The sequence below is a fragment of the Pungitius pungitius genome, chromosome 21 (assembly GCF_949316345.1).
Source record: "Pungitius pungitius chromosome 21, fPunPun2.1, whole genome shotgun sequence".
In the NCBI taxonomy this organism is placed as follows: Eukaryota; Metazoa; Chordata; class Actinopteri; order Perciformes; family Gasterosteidae; genus Pungitius; species Pungitius pungitius.
Genome location: NC_084920.1, coordinates 13,190,570 through 13,205,635, shown reverse-complemented (window position 1 = coordinate 13,205,635; position 15,066 = coordinate 13,190,570). Strand labels below are relative to the sequence as shown.

Sequence of the window (15,066 nt, the reverse complement as noted above, 5' to 3'; positions counted from 1 at the left end):
TATAGTCTTGTCTTACACAAAGTGCCTCCCATTTGATACACTGGTGGGAACCGCCCTCGCAAGCAAAGTCCAGTTCACTTCCTGTCAGTGAGGAGGTATAAAAAGAGGGAGTGCAGAAGAGAATACACTAGTTAACTGGAGTGTCTTGTCCGTGTGAAGGAGTACAAGGAGGGGAGGGGGGGGCTGTGAAATGTGCGGCTGGAAAACAGGGAGCGTGTAAGATTCTCTTTCCCAGAATAAACCTCTTCCCAGGAAGGGCCAAGTGGCCCGGCGTCTTATCCTGCACTCTGCCATGTTGGCGTCCCCTCTTGAGTCTCCTAGGTGTTTGCCCTGATAGGTGATTGGCTCTGAGGGCGACAAGGAAAGGAGAAAGAGCGGAGCTGGCGGTGCAACATATATACATGAAGCTGTGTTTGGGGGGTGTGCGCGTACCCCTCCGACATGTCACTGCGTTTGCGTAAAGACGACGGAGCCAAAAGGATGACATTTACCCGACGGTCATTTGTGGAGCTTCTGTCCCCCCCCCGGAGTGTTTGCCATGACAGTGGGGGCTATCTGCTCAGCGAGCCCCGGGAGTGCTGATGATGTCACTCTGTTGGGAAGGAACAGGTGGTGCCTGCCTAGCAGACACAACCCCACACAGAAAAAAGGCCCCCACCGGGTGTTACACTTGTTTCAGCTCTTCCACGGGGACAGCTGGGACTCATGAAACAGCTGAATGTCTGGGGTCTAGAATAGTAAGTTGTTTTATCTTGTGATTGTATGAAACACTGTAAACCTAAGACCCGGAAGCAAATGGCTCCGTTGCAGCGGTCTATTTGTAATTAATTGTCTATTCTTGTTGTTTTTGGACTCATTGAATTATGGGCATTTTGTCGTTACAAATACATTGCATCCGCCCCACATCACCCCATGGCCTTCTGTGCAGGAGCTCGGCTTAGAGCTGTCCAAAAACCAAACAAATAAGATTGAATAAGAGAGAATATGCGCAATAATAAGATGGTCAGTATTTCTGGTAAAACAATACCTTGCTCTTGGTGCTATTGAGCAAAGAGGTCTGTCCAAGTTCTCCCACATGGAAAGAGGATGGATAAGTAGATAAAGAAGTGTCCTATTGGGGTGTATACTCCAATGTGTTTTATCATTATTGTATAGATCACATTTCCTATTGAGCCCTGGTGTGTAACTCTTAACCCCCAAAAAGAGGATAAATAATTACTCAAACGATTGTATACAAATTGCTCTGCCGTAAAATTCCTCATCTTTCTTTTGGCGTACCAACATACCAACAACAGCTCATTGTGTCCGACATCAAATGATGTCTAGAATTAACGTTTAGCTCAAAGGTTGTTTGGTAAAATACAATTTCACTTCAACTTGTAACGAGATGAGAACGACTCGGGCTGCTCAATGCACAAAGTGAAACCTTGTTTCTGGAGAAGATCAGGCGTCGTACTCCTTTCGTACACTGCTGTGTTCCTTAAAACTCTCCTCGTTATGTAACAAAAGCTTCCTGTTTCTAAGTGGCCGTGCGACCGTCTGCACCATTTCTTTCTCCGTAACGGAGGCTGCTTTCCTTTCAGTTTTCATTCTGACTTTTCTTATTTGTTTTTTTGCGCTTCTCGCTCAACCCTTTTTATAAAGATTTTTCATAAAAACTGGGTTAGCGCGCAATGACAATAAAGTGTTGAAAACCCATTTGAGAAACAGGAAGTGTGTGGAGCGCTGCTCACGCCCTACTCGTACCCTCCTCCGAGCCTCGGAAGGAGGAAATGAGAGGATGAATGTGCTGTCAGAGATTGCAGGTCCTCATCGTGTCACTGGCAATGCACCCGGGTTCCCGTGCACGGTTATGTGTGTGAGCGCAGCAGGTGGACCACTGATCAGGGGCCAGCAGGAGACCACCGGGAAGCCTCAGGAGCTCGGGGCTCCATCGCTGCAGTCTGTTGTCGTTCCTGCCGGCCGTCACTGACGATCTCTTCTCCCCTCTCTGCCCCCCTCACCTCTCCTGTCTCCATGCAGTCCTCCAGCTCAAACTCCAGCAGAGACGAACCAGAGAGGAGCTGGTCAGCCAGGGGATCATGCCACGTAAGTCTGCGCTTTTAGCCTCTCCAAGCTGACGCGGTTCTGCAGATTCCCCAAAATCGCGTTGTCGGACTTGCCGGTAACGAACGTCCTCAGCGACGCGGTGGCCTAGAGGGTCGCACATGCTCTACACACACACACAACGGTAGACCCGCCAACGGAAACACTCTAAAGACTTGGTGTTGCAGTGCAGGAAGTCTTTTTTTAGTCTTTAGATAAAGACTTTTAATAAAACAATGCTCGATCGAACCTTAGGCTGGTGTGTCTGCGCAGGGTTGTTACATAATGATACTGAAGCTCAGCTGAATGCGCAGCCCATAGGTTTGCAAGCTGAACGTTCTAGCTGATTGTCCTCATCTGCTCTGCCTGCTGGGTTCACGTCAACGTATCTTTAGTTAACGACATGTTAAGAGACGGTCGCATCCAGGTTCTTGGCTGAAAATGTCTGCCCCTTCTTAGAGGTGTTAACTGTAAAGTGTGCACGTTCTGCGTCTGTCACATTTGTTGATGTTTTTGAAAAGCTTTGTGTTATCAAATGGGGCAGCTTCCTCTTCTCTATCACTTCCTGTTTCAGAGTTCCGCACATTGCCATAGGCATAGTTATTTCTTTTTATATCTTGATCCGTTTTGTCTTGGGCTGGCAGTAGGTAGCAGGCTTATTTACCCTCCTCCTAGAAAACAACACTTAATAATCAAAATATATCAGTAGAAAAAGGGTTCTAAGGGAAACGTGTTCGGCTCAGTTCACACAGATTAACCAAAGATGTTCTGAATATTCAAATTCATGAAATGAAAAAAGTGTGTTCTTTCTTTTTTTTTCTGCATCTCGTTTCACCTGCCGGTGAAGAAACGTATCGGATGTAACCGCTGAAGCCAGAAGAACAAAACCAATATAGCTGATGCTGTTGAGCTGCGACGCTAACCTTCCCACGGGGCCACGATTGTTGTCTGTCGAGGGGCCAGTGTTGCTGTCGCGTCCTCGCACTGGTTGTGCAAACGCAGGCGGTGTGAACACGTAACTTCCCACCATCCTTCCCTGAACCGCTGCCGGGTGTTCTTGAGCAAGGCAGTTGAACTTCTGCTTGCTGCATCAGTGCTCCTGGGTTTTGGCGTTGTTTAGCGGCGTTAATATGCCCCCGAATGTTTAGGGTCCGTCTTTGGGAAGTGGTCGTGTTGGTCCTGTTAACAAAAATTAAGCTCAGTCAGTATTTAAGTTGCACTTTACACGTCACGGCCATCTTCTGAACTTGAGCATTGATGGCTCCGTCCTGTCAGGCGCGCTCTCTTTAGGATGAATCTCTGTTTCATTCTCCCCAAATACTCAACATAGACAGGGTTTTCTAATGTTTTACTGTTTCTGTGAAACAACTATTGTGCTGTCACGGAGGCTCGCGGGTTCACACCTTTTTATTTCTGCTGCTGAGGCCAGATAAAGTGTCAATAAGAGCCGTGTTGTGAGAGGGATTAACTCGGGCCTGTTCGGAGGCCAGGGTTTTGTTGACTTGTCAGCAGGCCAGTCACGGGATCAGCTGTTTTTGTTGTGATTGTGAACCGTTGGTCGTGTCACGTCCGGCGTACGCTGCAGGGCTTCTTCAAATGTCAGGAGTTGTGACATGAGGAATGCCCCCACCACCCCCCCCCCCCACCCCCCAGTCATATGGGGCACACATGCAGTTCACGCCCCACTGTGGCCCGAGGGCCATTTCGCCAGCTGTTGACCAATCCGATTCCCGCGTTGCATCACGGTAACTGCCATTGACTTCCCAACATCCTTTCCCATCACACTTGACATGTTGCTGTTTTTGCCCGCTTTTCTTTGCGTACACGTCGTACACAACAAATATTTTACGTTTTTTGATTTACTTTTTGTTTAACAGGCATTGTCCCTCTTGCTTTAACTATCACACACACACACACACACTGTGCGCATCCACACCCCCACCTCTTCACGAGGTACTTTGCAGACAGTCGTGGCTGAGGTGCGGTGATGAATGTAGATTTTCTTTATGTGCCGCAGTCTATCCATTACGCTGTCGCCTTGCTCCTTTTTAACGATTTACTCCAGACTGCTAGTCAGCGAGAATTTATGTCCCTCAGCATCCCAGCTCCTGTCCATCCCTCACACTTCACACAGACTTTTGATTAGTTAGTTTATGAAGCCTGCTATCTTCAGATCCCAAAATGCGGCAGGGGAGTCGGCGCACATCAGTAGCGTTTTCAGTGCGAGGTGGCCATGAAGCTATCATGACGCAGGTCTATTGATCCAGAAGGCCGCGTGGTTGCATTCATTGCTGATGGGATTCTTTGCTGCTGGAATCTTGATCTGTGATTACGTTGTAAATAGTTGTATTTGGTGCTGCTCTCGGGGGGCCGACTCCGTTCTCATATTGTCACTCTCCGAGAAGGAGCGACGCGTCCAAACGTCTCAGAGTCCTTTTGTGCGCTGCCCTCATCTCCCCTTCGTCGCTCTCTCCACGCAGCACTGAAGAGCCCGGCGGCCTTTCACGAGCAGCGGAGGAGTCTGGAGCGAGCCAGGGTGAGTTCACAGCATCGATAACTAAATGTATTAGTGAGTTCTGCTGGCACTGTTGACACTTGATGTAACTGCTAAACAGATCTCGACTTCAGGTACTATAAAACAAATTGTAAAGAGCTGAACAAACCAACAGGGTTGCTCAACATTTATAGAATTTTACTTTTTTTCCCATTAAGGTCAGATCAAACTTATTGGCCTTCTTGAGATGCAAATTAAACTTTTGCAGATGCATAACTAGTTGTAGCATAACTAGCATCAGCGACGAGAACCGTCAAATAAAAGCACCAACTGCCAAATTGTCCCTCACGAAGAAATCACCGAGAGCGATGTCACAGTATCATGGCGAGGCATTATAACAACATTTCAACTAAATGCTGCGACCGATCTGCAGCAGCAGTTTATGGCTGTTATTCGTAAAGCTCCTTTAGTGTGTTTGTTGCCTCTCTCCGGTCCCACTCTCCTGACTGTCCCTCATCCTTCTGGCTGTGGTCCACCATCTTACGTCCACAATGTGTGTTTTCCTCAGACCGAGGACTATCTGAAGAGAAAGATCCGGAGTCGACCTGAGCGCTCTGAGCTGGTCAGAATGCACATCCTGGAGGGTGAGTTTTACATAGAACGTGCCTTAGTCATTTCAAAAGTGTAGGTTAAATTTAGGGTGGAAGCATGAGGTGCTGTGAAAAAGGAACCATGCGTAAACAAAACGGAACCATTTCTGTGTGCAAAGGTTCTCTTACAGTTCCCATTTCAATTTAGGTATTCTCTGAATTAAACAAACGTAGTCTCTTTCTATTTGAATAAGTCACAACTTCCCTTCTCTGTAATTCTTCTGACAGTTTTACAAAGTGAAACCGTGCCTGTGCGCACCTCCTGTTTGAATAGCAAGCCCCTGGTAGTCGCTGGCGTATCGGAATGAATCCCTTGATGAATAAATTTGCTTCCCCGTCGTCCCGCTGTGTCCTGCTCAGAGACGTCGGCGGAGCCGTCCCTGCAGGCCAAGCAGCTGCAGCTGAAGCGAGCGCGGCTGGCCGACGACCTCAACGACAAGATCTCCCACAGGCCGGGCCCCATCGAACTGGTTCACAAGAACATCCTGTCGGTCGACTGCCCCGTGGACTCGCCGGAAGGTAAGCGCACGCAAGTGTCTCCGCAAAAGATGTGCGACGGGTTGCACCCGTTCAGACGAGAACGTGGGGTCAGCGCGCTCATTTGCACGTCTTTCATGGCGCAAGCACAGTCACGCAGATGAACTCGTGGATGCTGAGGAGCAGACAATGAGCGTGCAGGCACAGCGCAGTGTAACTACACACTAATACACACATTTAGAGATAAAAGTCACGCATCGAGGTAACACAAACGTACTGCTCACCTGGTACGGGTGAAGCAAAACCAATTGGCCTACAGAAATGAGGTATTCTGCATTCACACAAGCATGCAGGCACAGGTATGTACACACACACACACACACACACACAAACACACATTCTTGAGCTCTACGTCAACACGTGTACTGAGGTAATCTTTGTCCTGGATTGCAGCACCCTTTAAACCTCAATGGCGTTGTCTCTAAACACACCTTTAGGCGTTTGATTAGAACGTCCAGGCAGGCGCGCATTCTGATGTATGTGACACAGTATTAAGGCTGGCAAACCACTGTGTTACGTAAATGACACAATGGCCGTGTTTGAACATGTTGTAGAACTTCTCACCACAGTTGAGCAATCTGTTGAACGGCAATGATTGTGTTCCGCACCGCGAGGGAGCCGGAGCGGGGAATAGTTGTGCCTTACGTTCTGAAGCCATTTTGTATGTTTCACCGGTCCCAGACACTCATAAATCACCATGATTATCTTGTTTCTTCTCAATCTGAAAATGTGTGTCCTCCGTCCCAGATTCCCAGAAAGGAGACAGCTCGTCTTTAGACGAGGACAGCAGCGACGCTCTGTCCCCGGACCAGCTAATCAATCACGACTCGCCCCTGAGTGCCGTCCCCCAGCTGTCGCCTTCTGACGTATTTTCCCAGAGCGGAGATATGTCTCCCACTCAGGTACCATTGCAGGGTGTATTTTAAGTGAATAAGAGTCCAAAGTTGAATAATTTAAACAAAGATAAGTTACCATTTGATCAACTTCCCATAACTCAAAGCAGGTCCTAATAAATGTGATGCACTGTTAACCAGAGCAATGTCTTCTTAGTTCATCACACAGTCCCCTCCTCCACCTCCTCCACCACCACCACCACCACCTCCTCCTCCTCCTTCCCAGGTGAATGGGTTGGACTCCTCCCAATTCCCAAAAGTGACAGTTGGGACAATGGGGACCTTAACAAACTCCCGCCCCTCTACTGGACACGTCAAGGTGCGGGTAATGCTGGTTATTTTAGTCTCCTCCCATGAAGTATTTCCCTGTGGAACATCCTGCCAATTTGATGACTTGTGAATAAATCTGACCTTAATCTATTTCTGGAGCAGCTATAACTGGCCAACTCTCCCTGATCTCCCCATTTCCTTACTTCCTTCTCCCCGACCCCATTTCTCACGGTTTGTGTCTGCACTCTCAGGCAAAGACGAGTTCAGACCGTCCTCCTCAGAGACCGAAGAAAGCAAAGGACAGCAAACCCAAGGTCAGCGGCCTCTTTGTTCCTATTCATCGGAAGCGCAAAAGAGCTGCAGTTTGATCGAGTGCACAAAATAGTGTTGCTAAGATTGTGCTGGGCAGATTTAACCAAGTTGTTTATCACACAGGAAGTCCATCAAGCTGCTCTCACTGTGGGTTTGTTGTAGGTCCTCTCAACGTTTTGACATTTAATTCACAATCATAAGAGGAGAAAAAGGACGGAAGAATGCAGACTTGAATCGAAAACAATTGCTCTTTACGGTGGTTATGTTGCAGCCGTTGATTGTTCCGCCCACGTGAACTGAATGCTCACGTGTGGATTGGAGGAATGTTTTATGACGAGTTGCCTCTCAAGCCTTCCGTGTCCTGGCTGTAGGTGAAGAAGCTGAAGTACCACCAGTACATCCCTCCGGACCAGAAGGCCGATAAGGAGCGTCCGCCCCAGATGGACTCGTCCTATGCGAAGCTCCTCCACCAGCAGCAACTCTTCCTGCAGCTGCAGATACTCAACCAGCAACAGCAGCACTATAACTACCACACCATCCTGCCCGCCCCCCCCAAGTGAGTGTGGAAGTGAGGATGACTGAACGCAGGGGATTTGTTCAGTCGAGGGGTTTACCAACCTCCTGTTTCTTTCTCAAATTAAACCAGCAGTTAAAGTGCTTTTGATTTGTTCCTCACTTATTAGAATTCTACGTGACACTGTTCGAGGCTGGAGGTTAAAGCAGCAATGATTAAATGACAATGCCATTCAAGCGATTAAATGCCTCCTCTCAGGCAACCGACCGAGCAGCATCCCACAACCAACTCTGGCCCGTCCCCCTCCCGAAGTGTTTCCACGACGACCACCCCCACCCCCTCCAATCCGAGCGGGACTGCCCGTCAGAACCAAAGCGCCGTGGGAGGAGCCAAGCCAAGCACTCTGCCCGCCAACCTGGATGAGTTCAAAGTAAGTTACACATAAGTTTATTTTTTTTACCTCTTTATATTTTCTCGTACCTTCCCCTCTGAGTGAGTACTGATCTGCTTTCTCATCCTCTAGGTCGCCGAGTTGAAACAGGAACTGAAATTGCGTGGTTTGACAGTCTCAGGCACCAAGAACGACCTTCTCGAGAGGCTCCGCAACTACCAGGAGCAAAATGGCGGCACTTCAGCGGTTTCTAAAAAAAATGGCAACCCGCAGGCCGCCATCTCAGCTGCTGGCACCATCACGTCCTCCCCAACCACGACCACCACCCCTGACCACCAATCAGGAGAGGGCGGCTTTAAGTTAGATCTGTCGTCATTGGCTCAGGTGATTCCCGGGCGCGTCATGCGATTCGGCAGCACCAGCTCCAGCCCTCCAATGTCACCTACTCCCTCCGAGAGGTCGTTGGCCGGGATGAGTCCGGATGAGACGAGCTGTAATGGAGACATGTTTGGAGAGATGGTGAGACCCAGATGGAAAGCGAGTGGGCTGTTAGTTGGTTGACATTATGTTACTCCCTTTTTGTTAAGGACACGCCTCCCTAACATTGTCTTCATGCTTTGTCCTTCAGGTGAGCTCTCCCCTGACCCAGCTCACCCTGCACCCTTCTCCTCAGCACCCATCCAACATCTCTCAGTTCTCCATGGTCAAAGAGGAGATGCAGAGCTCCTGCAGCCTCTCCAGGACTTCACCCGCCGTGTGTCAGCCTCCAGAGCCGCAGTCGGCAGTGGCCATGGAGACGTCCTCTTTGGACAAGGACCAGATGCTCCATGAGAAGGACAAACAGATCGAGGAGTTGACCAGGATGCTGAGGCAGAAGCAGAGGCTGGTGGAGACCCTCCGCTCCCAGCTGGAGCATGGCAAGGTGACCAGTGGAGTCGTGCTGAAGAGGGAAGAAAGTGAGAAGGGCAGAACCCCCGAGGTTAAACTTCCAACTCTAATCAAAGCGTCCACCATTCAGCCCCCCACTCTGCCCAATGGCTCTGTGGTGACGGTGAAGAAGGAGGTGGAGCACGAGGAGCGGATGGAGGGAGTGACGGAGGCGGTCCAGGCGAGGAAAGCCCCCCCGTCGATGCAGTGCTCCCAGGAGACTCTCCTGAGGCTGCAGCAGATTCATCGGCTGCAACAAGCCGAGCAGCAGAAAGAGTCGCTGCAGCTCAAACAGCAGCAGAGCCAGGAGCAACTGCACAAGGCGGCAGAGGCCACGTCGAACCCTCAGAAGCTGCAGCAGCAGAAGAAAGAAGCCCAGCTCCTGCTCCATCAGCAGAAGCAGCTGCAGCAACTAATCATACAGCAAACCCAACAGAAACAGCAGAGGCTGGCGCAGCAGAAGCTCAGTCAGCAGAGGCTGGTGCAGCAGAACCAGCTGAAACAAACTCAAGTTCAACAAAGCCAACAGAAGAACCCGGTCCAGCTGAAGCAAGTTCTGCAGATCCAAAGGCCTGCAGCGAACCAAAGCCAGCAGAGGAAGCAGCTGAGGGCTCAGCAGCGGCAGCAGGAGAGGCAGCAAGCGGCAGCTGTCACCACACAGCAGGTAATGGCCAAGCGTAGCGGAGCATTATGGAAGTGCTGCGCCAGAGATTTCAACACAGACTTTATATAAAGTGGGTAAAAGTTTTAAATTGCACTGTTTGGTTTCCATTTGCAGGTGACCCCAGTCTTTGTCAACCAACAGAACGGTACTCAGGCCCTTTCATTAGACCTCCTCAAGGCTAACGGCACCCCAACACTCGTCACCGATAGCAACGGAAACCACTACCTAATTGCTCTGACCAGTCCCGTCGCCGATGGACAGAACGGAGTGTCCTCATTGGCCAAAGCCAATGGACGCATCACACTGCAGGTATGGGAGCTCTGTTGTTTGCTGCGGCACTGCACGGGACTAACAATCTGTTCTTATGTTCACCTGCGACTTTCTTTTCTTGTCTGTTAGAGGCTGCAGTCGAGTCCGAGTAAACTCCTCAGCTCTGAGAGCCAATCAAAAGAGCCAGCAGTGGCTGAGCCAATCAAAAAGGTACTTTATACACTTAATGCACTTATTGGGCACTTATTCATTTAATTTACATGAAAATGCGTTCTCCCCTTTTTATACTTACCATATACATCGCTGAATTGATTAAAAATTAGAGACCGGCTTCTCACCAACGGCATCCAGAACTGAGGAAATCCTCAAAACAAATGTAACTGACAGTTCAGGAACTGTTATGGTTCTCCCCGGCTTCCATTGTCCACATCCACTGTAGTGAAGCAGAACTGTCTGTATCCTCCAAGCAGTTCCCTCCACCTGCCACAAGGTGCCTCCACTGGCCCAGTGCAAAAATCATCTCCATCCAACAGAATGTCGACTGATGACATGTGATCCAGCCAATCACAGCTTAGCATGTCCCTCTCTCTTCACTCAGGGACAGAAGGCAGGGCTGCAACTGGACACCAATGGCGTGCCTCCACCCAGCCTGTCAGTCACCGCTCCGCCCAATCTGCATCCTTTCTTTGAAGACATGTCGGATAGTGAAAGCCAGATCAACTTAATGTCATCCTTTAAGGTAACGCAACCCCCCCCCCCCCCCTCCGGCCCCTCGATCCCATGGTTCCCCGCGCCATGCCCTCCCTTCTGATCTGAAAACTCCCATAACTTGTTTCTTTCCCTTTTTTTTCAATTCATCACTTCCGCCTTGCAGAGAGAGGTGTGTCCGCCTTATGACCGGCACACACTGTTCACCCCTCCCTCTCCCAAACCAAACACCTCCCTTCCTACTCAACGCTCCAAAGTATGTCTTTCTTTTCATCTGTCCTGTGGTGGTTGTCCGTCTTTGTCTGTGCCCCCGTTTCCCATCTCTCAGCCTCTCACACGGAGACGGTACTACAGGAATTTATTTAGTTTTCTTCTTACAAAGAGTTAGACTGGCGTTGACCTTACTTCAGTAAAACTTTGATTTGTAAGTAATTATTAGACGTGTTAGACAGCTGCAGTCTTGCAACTAAGTTTGAATTGTAGAACTTTTTTATTCCAGAATGTGTTTGTTTGTTACTTTTGAGGATAAAGGAAGTATCAAGTGCAACCCTTTATTGCCAAAGAATACTAAAATACCCTGCCAATCTACTTCCTGTTTAAACCCGGCATGCCCAGTGTCCAGTGCAGTGAATAACAATGTGCTACTCGATGCTGGTTTGGATGGAAGTCATTTCTAAAGTGATGCCCTTTAAGAAGAAGGAGGAAAGGGAGCTTGAGGTCCGCGGGACGAAAAAAAAATGTCTTGCACATTTATCTGCAAATGTGCAAACTGTTGCCATTAATTAACAGCTTTATTTTTTTTGACGTTCATATAATTAAGTCAGAATATTTCCATAGCCTAATATCATATACTTGCTATACTGCGTGTGAGGAACTAACCAAAAAGCAAGGACTGGGTTGTAGTGCATGTCTGTCTGCTGTGGGGAAGCCGGTGTTTCTGTGATTGCAGGTGTGTTTTCTGACTGACCCCCTCCCTGCCCCCCCCCCCCCTCCCTCTCTGTTTGCAGGAGAACGGCGTCAACAGTCAGCAAATGGACGACCTGTTTGACATCCTGCTGAAGAGCGGAGGTAAGGAGCTCTGATCCGAACATTAACGAGAGACGCACGAGTCCCCGTCTCCTAACGCCTTTGTCCCCCCCCTCTGTCTCCCTTTAGAACTCCCCGGCTTTAAATCCAACCCGGACCCTTCCCTCGCCCCCCTCCACTCTGACCCGCCCTCCCCGTCCTCTCCCCCGTCTCCCCTCCACCACCTGTCCCCCCCCACCCCTGCGGAGTCCCTCGTCTCCCCCCAGGCCTCTGTGGGGGAGCCCTGCACGTGCAGCGGGCGTCTGGAGGACTTCCTGGAGAGCACCACTGGGGGGCCGCTCCTCGGCGTGGAGCCCGGCGGCGGCCTGACGCTGATCGACGACCTCCACAGCCAGATGCTGAGCACGCCCAGCATCCTGGAGCACCCGTCCTCCCCGATGGACACGTCCGACCTGGGCTTCTCCCCCCACCCGGTGGTGCTGGACTTCGGCGACCCCACCCTGGACAGCATGGACTGGCTGGATATTTCCATGGTGGGGATGGCCGGCGGCGGGGGTGGGGGTCGAGGAGGAGGAGGAGGAGGAGGAGGAGGAGGAGGAGTGGGGGGAGACGGAGACGGAGACGGGGGAACGAGCCTGGCCCCGCTGGTGCCGCACACCCCGCCGAGCGTCTTCTCCACCGACTTCCTGGACAGCTCGGACCTGCAGCTGCACTGGGAGTCGTGTCTGTAGCTCCTCCCCCTCCCGCCCGCACTGTGTACAGGCGGCGTCTTTATTTCATGCACAAGTAGACACCTTTTTGTATGCTGTCTCAACCACTGCGGGGCTCACTGGCACACGCAAACACACACTTCTACACACTGGCTCTGTCTGTATGCAGGATGAGGTCCGATGAGGAAGAAACAAATTCTTAGAAAAAGGGGGTTCAGTTCCACTTGAACTTAGTGGAACTGGAGTGGACTTTTTGTAATTGACTCTCTACGGGGGGTCCATGCAGCAGACTGTTCTCATCCGAGGTGATGTAATGCTTTGAAAGAATGGCGCGCGGGGGGTGGGGGGGGTAGGGGTGTGTCTGGCTCCTCCACACGGCATGGCGTGTCAGTGCCTCCTAAACTTTGCACTTATGCTGAATCTGATTGGTTTGGAGGGGGTTGGAGAATCCCACCCGTCAGTCCCTTTTTGAAATGAACCATATCAGTGGCAACATTTGAACTGAAGCCTCGTGGGAGGTTGTGTATTATTGGTAACTTTATGGTAGACCACTATGTATTGCTGTATATGGGGTGTATATTATCAATCGTCCACGGGACTATTTTTCTTCACTGGTTGCTGTAGAGCGGAGGTCATCAGCTGGGGAACGTAGGGTGAGGCGGGGCTTCCTGAAAAAAGATTGGACCTCGTCATTTTTTTTAAAGAAAGGAAAGTTTGAAAAAAATAAATATATTATAAAATCACAACATACGTTTCTGTTTTATTTCTAAGTTTCTAAGTAACAGACAATGAAATAGAATATTTGTGAGGAAAAGAAGTACATCCCTGCTAACAAAAGTAAATTTACTCTCTTTATGTGGTCGGTGAACACAATATCTCAGAAACCCGTTGAGAACAAATGTCGTACTGTAATGAAGCCGATTAGAATTTGTTATTCCAATGTTAAAGGTTAACTATATGACTTTTATTTAGTCAACTAATGTGAAAAACAAGTGAAGTAAGAAATATACTATAGCGTGTCAAAGAATACTTTCTAATCACAATAAAATGTGTTAATACAAAAAGTAAAAGTAATCTAAAGAAAATCAATGTATTTATAGTATGTCAAAAACAGAATTCAAACTATATGAAAAAACTGATAATGTATATTGAGATTAATTAGTGTGTTGAAAAAGTAATAAATTCAAACAAAAGTCAGAATAAATAAGGCGTATATGACGTAAAATGTCATGTTTAAGTATGTAAATATGTGTGTATATATATATATTCTGAGAGAGTACACGGGATTCATATGACAGTGACCAACGATACAATACGTAATCTGGATTAATAGATTACCCGGCATTACAGTTTTTCTCCATTGGTTTGGCTCAATTCTTGAAACAGAAATTACATTCTCAAAGCTCTTAATGCATTTGGTAAAATAGCCTATATGGTTCAGCACAACTACATAGATCACCTTCAAAAGGTCATATCTCACCCAAAACCGTTAACTCAAGCTTCAAAACCAAATCATTTTCTCATAAAAATAGTCAGTGCCCCCAAAATGAAAACTTCCTTCTCGATTGCTGTGGCTCATCTATCTCTCGAAAAAACAACATTCTCAAAGCTTTAAATACATTTGCCAAAATAACCTAGATGGTTTAGCAAAACACTATGGCACACCTGCAAAAGGTCATATCTCTCCCAAAACAGACAACTCATCAGTCACAACGAATTCCTTTTCTCATACAAACAGTCAGTGCCCTCAAAATGAAAAGTCCTTTTGTCATTGTTTAAACACTGCAGGTCAAAATGTTTAGTTGTTTTGTCACTATGGCAGAGGACCATTGAAATCCCTCATGTCCACCAGTCTTAGCCCAGTCCTTCATTGACACTGGTTACTGTACTGTTTTTTTTGTCTAGCTAACAGAATAAAATAGGATTTTAGGGTAAGATTAGCCTCCAAGGTTTGACATCACACATTGCACTCATACTACCGGAAATTGTAATTGCAATTATCATTCACAAACATAAAATAACTTCCATACATCAAATTACATTAAAAAGCAGCATACAGTTTTTCTCCATTGCTTTGGCTCAATTCTTGAAACAGAAATTACATTCTCAAAGCTCTTAATGCATTTGGTAAAATAGCCTATATGGTTCAGCACAACTACATAGATCACCTTCAAAAGGTCATATCTCACCCAAAACAGTTAACTCAAGCTTCAAAACCAAATCATTTTCTCATAAAGATAGTCAGTGCCCCCAAAATGAAAACTTCCTTCTCGATTGCTGTGGCTCATCTATCTCTCAAAAAAACAACATTCTCAAAGCTTTAAATACATTTGCCAAAATAACCTAGATGGTTTAACAAAACACTATGGCACACCTGCAAAAGGTCATATCTCTCCCAAAACAGACAACTCATCAGTCACAACGAATTCCTTTTCTCATACAAACAGTCAGTGCCCCCAAAATGAAAAGTCCTTTTGTCATTGTTTAAACACTGCAGGTCAAAATGTTTAGTTGTTTTGTCACTATGGCAGAGGACCATTGAAATCCCTCATGTCCACCAGTCTTAGCCCAGTCCTTCATTGACACTGGTTACTGTACTGTTTTTTTTGTCTAGC

General features: G+C 48.1%; 1 protein-coding gene across 7 annotated transcripts in view; it reads left to right on the top strand.

Moving 5' to 3' along the window:
• The window catches only part of mrtfab (myocardin related transcription factor Ab), a 30,969-nt gene extending 17,772 nt beyond the window's left edge, over nucleotides 1-13,197 (top strand). For 5 of the 7 annotated variants that reach the window (XM_037463548.2, XM_062559985.1, XM_062559984.1 and 2 more), the window contains 17 exons: nucleotides 2,023-2,088; nucleotides 4,566-4,621; nucleotides 5,148-5,223; nucleotides 5,590-5,748; nucleotides 6,514-6,668; nucleotides 6,817-6,984; nucleotides 7,181-7,243; nucleotides 7,613-7,797; nucleotides 8,014-8,185; nucleotides 8,279-8,665; nucleotides 8,775-9,737; nucleotides 9,852-10,046; nucleotides 10,137-10,217; nucleotides 10,606-10,746; nucleotides 10,882-10,971; nucleotides 11,723-11,783; nucleotides 11,871-13,197. In XM_037463548.2, coding sequence (XP_037319445.2) covers nucleotides 2,023-2,088; nucleotides 4,566-4,621; nucleotides 5,148-5,223; nucleotides 5,590-5,748; nucleotides 6,514-6,668; nucleotides 6,817-6,984; nucleotides 7,181-7,243; nucleotides 7,613-7,797; nucleotides 8,014-8,185; nucleotides 8,279-8,665; nucleotides 8,775-9,737; nucleotides 9,852-10,046; nucleotides 10,137-10,217; nucleotides 10,606-10,746; nucleotides 10,882-10,971; nucleotides 11,723-11,783; nucleotides 11,871-12,472 — 3,620 coding nt within the window. In that variant the 3' untranslated portion in view covers nucleotides 12,473-13,197. The remainder of the gene's footprint in view (nucleotides 1-2,022; nucleotides 2,089-4,565; nucleotides 4,622-5,147; nucleotides 5,224-5,589; nucleotides 5,749-6,513; nucleotides 6,669-6,816; nucleotides 6,985-7,180; nucleotides 7,244-7,612; nucleotides 7,798-8,013; nucleotides 8,186-8,278; nucleotides 8,666-8,774; nucleotides 9,738-9,851; nucleotides 10,047-10,136; nucleotides 10,218-10,605; nucleotides 10,747-10,881; nucleotides 10,972-11,722; nucleotides 11,784-11,870) is intronic. The other 2 variants (XM_062559981.1, XM_062559983.1) reach the window with 2 other exon arrangements.
• Nucleotides 13,198-15,066: the final 1,869 nt, after the last annotated feature.